The sequence below is a fragment of the Lactuca serriola genome, chromosome 8 (genome assembly GCF_051521515.1).
Source record: "Lactuca serriola cultivar US96UC23 chromosome 8, Lser_US96UC23_V15, whole genome shotgun sequence".
Taxonomy (NCBI): domain Eukaryota; kingdom Viridiplantae; phylum Streptophyta; class Magnoliopsida; order Asterales; family Asteraceae; genus Lactuca; species Lactuca serriola.
The window spans coordinates 61,685,061-61,692,270 of record NC_136415.1 but is presented as its reverse complement, the minus strand read 5'-3'; the positions used below and the strand labels follow the sequence as shown (position 1 = coordinate 61,692,270).

Genomic DNA, 7,210 nt, shown 5'->3' with positions numbered 1-7,210 from the left:
TTTTTTTATCTTGAACCCATTTATCTCATCTTATAAAATTCACTTAGACTTATCTTGACTCAATTCATGACATTACATCGTCTCAATTTATGAATTCCTCCAAATGACCAAATTGCTCGTTTGGTTGACTATTCAGCTAAAATCACATCTTTCTAAATTTTCGGTTCTTACACAATTCCACCATCCCATTTAATATACGTTCATGAAATAATGTTTACATCATTAACTTTGACATAAAACCCTAAATAAGAAAATGAGAAAGTAAGTTGCTTCCTAATCCCATGTATGGTACCATGTTTCTCGTGGTCCATGATTAGATTCAACTCTCTCGTTTTGTATTTTTTTTCTTCCCTTTAGTCTCATGCACATTCTTATAAATGGCAGCACCATATCTTGAGTCCAATGCTCATGAGTGTCGTCTTGTGAATGCATAATTGTATACAATGTGAAACCAGATTGTCATTTGAATAAGAGATTCTACACCAGAACGGTTGGACTCAAACGAGAGTTGCGCACTAGGCTAAATCAGACATTCTAAGTTTATTTAGTTCCTATTGCATACAACCTAAAGCATTTATTTAACAACCTATCAATACTAGCACAAAATCTAAATAGTACACATAACAAACATCCAAAATAGCATGTGGAAAAAAATCACACTGCTTAGTATACATATAACAATATCATATCCAAAGAAAATAAATAAGATTTGAACAGTTTCCTTTTTACCTTTGGTACCAGCTGACTGTACACACTACACTTCCGATCACCTTTTCCAAACCATTTCGTTTAGTTTCAAAAAAATTTATTTTTTAAAATAACCCTTTGGCCGCGAATTTGAGTTAAGAACTCACCGAATTGAGCCTGATTCTCTCAAGTTGTGCTCTGATACAAACTTGTAACATCCCAAAATTTACAATAAATATGAATTTTTTAAATAACATGAATCATTCATTTAACATTTTTATTCAAAATAAATTTAAATCCAAAACCTAAGATCGATTCAATTACCAAAACCATTATCTGGTATAATTCTAAAACTTCTGAAAACATATTTACTCCAATATCAAAAATCCATTATCCTGCCTTTGAGCTAGTGTGCGCGATCACGCCAAGCCATCTTGTGCACCTGAAATAGTGTTTTTGATGGAATAGGGGTAAACACAAATAGTATCAACACATAACCATGTATTCATGTCAAAGAACAAATCAGAAACATACATACTCCTACTATGACACACTAACCAGTCCCAATCCCCTTTGCTTTCTACGTTGAGCCCTTGGGACACATTGGCTAAGCCCGATCCCCCGTACCCGAACCTATTGGGACATATTGTCCAAGCTCGATCCCGTTGCTCAGTTCATCGAGCCTTTGGGACACATTGTCTATGCCCGATCCCCACTCAGATCCGTCGAGTCCTACCATGCATAATCCTCAATACATAAGGGAAACCACTAGATTAGACCCCGCCTAATACTACTCGTATAAACAACACATAGTACACACAAGCTAACGTAAAGAAAATATAATACAACACGGTGTAGTAAGAAACTCACCTCCAAAACAATCTAGTACTCACTCACACCAGATCATCCTTCACATTTCCTAATAATGACAATTTAAGTTAAGTTTAGCTATTTATTTACCCTAATTATGCAAATAGGCAAATGGGGTAAAACCATGCTTAAATTTCGAAATTTCCATTTTTGACCCCTATCTTTTCCATATTAACAAAACAACCCCCTCTTGACAAAACCTTCACATTTTAGGTTTCCTAACTTGGCACTTTCAATCCATTTGCTGAAAATAAATTACAAAACCCTCTAATACATAAATCGGAATTACTATTTCATTTTTAATTATTATATAATCACTTAAAATTTATATAACACCTTTCATTTAGTTATATTTAGACTTATATTCTTTTATTAAAATAACTAACAGAAAATAGGGTGTTTACAAAGACCTTACACAATGTCAAAGTGGAGAGAGGAAAGGAGGGGAGGGAGGACGAAATTAGGGTTCCATTCGACGCTCCTTTGGTCTTGCCACCCTTATATAAGGAGTGGAAACCCTAATTATCCTTTCTTAGACTCCCGGATTTGCTCCATTATAGTTACATTCCATTAATACAACACTTTAGCTTTTATTGGATAAAAATCCTCATAATTAATCTATAATTATTTCATTTAATAACCAACAAATAACAAATAAATTATTCTAGTTAGTTACTCTTGTTTTTCTACTTGATCCAAGTCTACAACCCAAACAGAGCCATGTAATTAATATTGTATCACTAACTAGTCCCGTCGATGGATATATCTCCAAACAGTTTTTTGATTAGGATATAACGGAATTCGACATATGATTTCATGTTCTATGCAACACACGATTAGGCAATATGATATCGATATGAGATTCCACATTTTTTGTGAAAAACAAAATTATCAAGGATATCAATTAGATTTCTTGCATGTTTGTCATCATGTATGTTCCTAAGGATCTCTATATGCTATACGCAAATTATGTGATAAATTAATGCATTTTTTGGCGACTTTTATGCGCATATATGTAAAAAAAATTATGTACATACAATGTTATGCGTATATATATATAAAAAATGTTCAATTACGCTAGCCAAAACGATCTTTCATCACATTTCCTATTCAAACTCCCGATTTTTCACATGTATTTGCACGGATCTCTCTCTCTCCCCCCTCTTCAATTCCCCAAAATACCCCTCATCGATCCTATTCCTACTAATTTAAACATTCTTTAAAAACTCGGGTTTGTGGAAATACTTGCGGTTCTTCTGACGCGAACGCCACACGTACGCCAACGCTCCAAACAGACAGCTGGCAACCGCAATGGCCATGGCAGCGCCAACTGGCACCACAATTGCGGTTCCCGATACCAAATCATCTGAGTCCACCTGGCTTGCGATGCTGATGTGGCTGATGATGTCAGTGTCCTTGTCTTTGTAACTAGACACAAGCATGCTCCCATAGTAGTCAAGTAGAAACTTGAACACCTCATTGTGGTCCCAGTTTATGGAAGAATTGTTTTGTTTGGTTTGGTTTTTGGAGTAACATGAGGGGCAAAGTTGGGTTGGAGGGAAGGGTATTTTGGGAAATTTGGGGTCACCGGTTCTGAGAAGGGATTCGGTTTTCATTAGTCTTTCGTTGACTTTGTTGTGGACTGTCCATAACCAGAGGACAAATTCGCGGGTTGTGTTTAATGGAGTAGAAACACTGCAAATTGGAGTGTTTTTTTTTTGTAAGAATTCATAAATTACAACTTTGGTCCCTGTGTGTAACTAATTATGCAATCTTGGTCCTTAAAGTTTTTCTTGCAATTTTGCTCCTCGTTTGAAGTTTTTGTAACATTTTTAGTCCCAGATCCAAGTTTTTGTATCTTTTGGGAAAAAAAATCAGTTACAAATAATAAGGCCAAATTCAATAAAAAAAATACTGTAGTTTGATTCATTTTGGTTTAACCATTAAAAAAAAAAAAAAAAAGTTAATCACTGAGTTAAAGTTGTTTTTATAATGAATTGCAAATAACAATTGGAATAATACTAAAAGAATTTTCGTGGAGCAGTTAAAGTGAACAAATTCCAAATTATTGTACTTTTATAGAATTTATAATTTTTAGGTGGTGACTATTTTGAAACAAAAAATTAAATATTAAAAAAAAAACCCTAAAGTACAGTGATTTTTATGGAATTTGGCTTTATAATAAGGGACAAAACTGTAATTTAACAGGAACAAGGTCCAAAAACGTTACATGAATCTCAATAAGGACAAAAATTGCAAGAGAAAACTTTTTGGGACCAAATTTAAATAATTGTATATACTCAGGGACTAAAAATGTAATTTACTCTAAAAGATTTGGAATTTGGAAATGGGAAATGGAGAATAAACCTTGAGCACATTTTATAAAAATGTTGACTACATTCTTCACAGATGAAAAACTTGTGGATAAAATCACAGGTGGCTTTGAAGGCAATCTGGCTCTCTTCATCATCGACTCTTACAGAAAGTGAATGTAATAGAACCCATAACCCACAACTGTGAAGTGACAAATTACTTAAATACCCTTTTGTGAAGAAGTTGAAGAAAATTGTTTGAAATGGTATACCTGAAGCCTCTAGTATCCTTCTTACTACCACGACAAAACATCTACATTTCAAAAATCATAAACAATAAGTTAATGGTTTTTCTGTAATTTTCTCTTTAAAGAATATATAAAATATTTTTTACCCAATATCCACGTGGAACTTGTTTTCCACAAATTTGAAAGGTGCTAAGAGCATCAAGTCCAATGATATTATCCACTTCATTATTGTTTATTGATGATATATTTGAAGGGTATAAATCGTCAAAGTTCACAAGTATGTTAGCACTTCCCTTTCTGCACCTGAATATATATATATATATACATATATATATATATATATATATATATATATATATATATATATATATATATATATATTTACATTTAAAGATTATAAAAAATAGAAACTTTGAAGAAAAAGAATAAGGAAAATGTGAATATGAATATGAACCTTCTAGAAGGGTGATGAGCCACCATAAGTTGCAAAAACTTTATAAAGATAGCACGAGTATCCGATTTAATCATCTATACAAAAAAACAAAATGGAAAAAAGAAAATTAAAAATTGAGAGTGGAAAATACATTGCTATTATATGCAATTTGTCTAAAATAACCTTGTGTTCCAAAATAATGTCAAAGGCAATGGTTGTGGATTCTTCAACATCATATATTGCACGAGCTACCTAAAAGACATTTTCAATAAGTTAATAACTTATATAACCTTTTTAATATAAAAGAATTTTCTTTTTTAAATATTAAAACTGGAATTTAAGTATTTGAAAAAGCACTTCACAATGTATAAAACCTGTCCGGAGTCTGAGACATTTGATTGAAGAAGCTCATCATGTTCAAATTTCTCATCTTCTAACTCATATGAACTAAAAATAAAAGAAAAACATATTGTTACAACACACGCATAAAGTAGAAAACAAAACAGATAAACACAATAAAGCAGAAAGCAGATATACAGACATATACATAAATTCTAAAACATTCTACCTTTTCAATTGTGTATTAATCCAATTGAGAAGGAGTTTAGATGATTCCCAATCTTCAACCAATTTTATTTCACTTTTTACTTTTTTACCATTATAACGACCAGCAATGAGTTTAGCAGGTGGGCCCCATAAGAGCACAGGGAAATAGTGTACAGAGAATGCTCTACAAAGTTTAGTATTTGCCTGTTTTGCCAAACATGTTTAAAGATGAAAATTGACATATATAATTGATATTTTTTTAGTTTTAAAGGGGAGAATGAAAATTCTAAGTAATGATATTGATACCTTATGGGCACAGTCTAGTCTTGTCATCAAGATAATCCCAGGATGAATTGCATTTGCTCCATTGAAAAGCCTTGCAACTTTTTCATAATGGGGCTGAAAAATTAAAGCTTACATGATAAGAAATATAACAAGTTTGTTGAGTACTTTGAGATGAGATTGATTTACAAAATTAAGATTGAAATACCTTGTAATTCCTGCAAGCTGGGCACCTACAATGGAAAGAAGCAGTAATCAATAATGGTTGTTCTTATTCATGTTTATGTAAGTCTCTTTCACGCAAACAAATGACTCCATAGTTTTCCCCAATAGAAGGAGGCATCCTTATGAGTGAAAACAGGTAGTCGTTTTGAGAAAAATGGATGAAAGTGTAACCAAATTGAGATTAATTCTGCATGCAGATGAACAAGTTTTGATATCAATGATGAAATTGTATCTCATTGTACGCATTTACAAATTGCAACATATTCTGATTCGTACGATATATGATTTTGTCTTGATTCTTTCGTCAGTAGTCATTCCGAATATTAAAACAAAATTGAAAATGAAACACAACTCCATACAAAGAGGAAAACCAAATCTCAAGCTAACATGACTAGGCGTGCAATTTCTCAACCTTAGTAATGTGCAATTTCATAAACCCTAGAAATTAATAGTAGGAAAATTCACCAGTGAGCGAAGAATTCAATAATGGCGTAAGCAGCAGGAGTTTCCTTGAGAACTGCATCGAAATTGGTGCTGTTCAAATCAACCACCAAACTAGGTCGATCAGCGCCTCGTTTGATAGCACGTAGTATCGAACGTGATCCTAGCGTCGGGGAATTGGGCAAACCGGATGATAACAATGATGACGAGTCGAAACTCCAGAGAATGAAAAGCGTAGTGAAAAACTTAAACATTGAAGAGATAGAGATTGAGGGATATAGAGTCACCGGCGGAAGAAGGTGCATGTGAGGCTACCGGCGCAGATTAGGAACACTGATGGTTGATCAACTATGGTGTTAGATGAGCAGGTGGAAGCAGACATGATTTTGTATACCGATTGATTAGCTCTCCATTGAAATGGCAAAATTACATTGGCCAAACCTTCAGGACTCCGTTTTGTTTTTTTATTCAGGATAATATATACTAATATATTCATGTCTAATATAATATTATATATTTTTTTTTATGGGATAATGACTTAAAAGGTAACGTATTATTGGTTTTATACACATTTAATCCTAGACTTTTTCTTTGTCGACATTTTACCCTTGTACTTGTTGTTGTGTATAGATTAAGTCCTTATTACCGGTTGATGCTGGTTAAGCCGGTCATTTTGTGTTTTACGGGATTTTAAGAAAAATGAATTTAGTTACGTGGCAATTATCCTCTTTCACCCTCATTTATGAAAAAACCTCATTTACAAACGAAGATCAGTTAGGGTTCTAGTGTCTTTATTCTCACAATCCATTCTTGCTCAGTGCCTAATTTACTCACCTTTCACTTCTCTCATAACACCATTCTGATTCAATGGAGGAAAATCAAGCTTTTCCAAAAGTCGATTTACACTATAATGGTACTTTTGTGCCTAATCCATTAGTGTATTTTGCTCCAGAAGTAGTACGACTGAATGAAGATGCAAACGAGTTTGTTTTCTCTGATTTCATCAAATATGTTGAGAAGCTTATCGATTTTCAGTGCAAGCATGTCTATTACTGTATACCTAAAGTGAGATTGAGTGAGGGGCTCCAAACACTACAAAATGAATGTGACTACTCTGAGTTTCTTAAGGTTGCAAATGCTAACAGACATGTGGTGTGTATATTGAC

At 33.3% G+C, this 7,210-nt stretch overlaps 1 protein-coding gene across 2 annotated transcripts; it reads right to left on the bottom strand.

Moving 5' to 3' along the window:
* Positions 1-2,569: 2,569 nt before the first annotated feature.
* Positions 2,570-6,504, bottom strand: LOC145069651 (sulfhydryl oxidase 2-like). 2 transcript variants are annotated; one of them, XM_079016604.1, is made up of 11 exons: positions 6,069-6,504; positions 5,587-5,611; positions 5,403-5,495; positions 5,119-5,300; positions 4,925-4,997; positions 4,734-4,802; positions 4,572-4,645; positions 4,264-4,420; positions 4,142-4,182; positions 3,925-4,071; positions 2,570-3,252 (listed from the first exon to the last, which is right to left on the bottom strand). In XM_079016604.1, the coding sequence occupies exons 1-11, from the start codon at positions 6,347-6,349 to the stop codon at positions 2,766-2,768; spliced, it is 1,629 nt and encodes a 542-aa protein (XP_078872730.1). In that variant the 5' UTR covers positions 6,350-6,504; the 3' UTR covers positions 2,570-2,765. The 2 variants fall into 2 exon arrangements, with proteins under 2 accessions (XP_078872730.1, XP_078872731.1); XM_079016605.1 differs by having other exon boundaries at positions 4,264-4,414.
* Between the last annotated feature and the right edge of the window lie 706 nt (positions 6,505-7,210).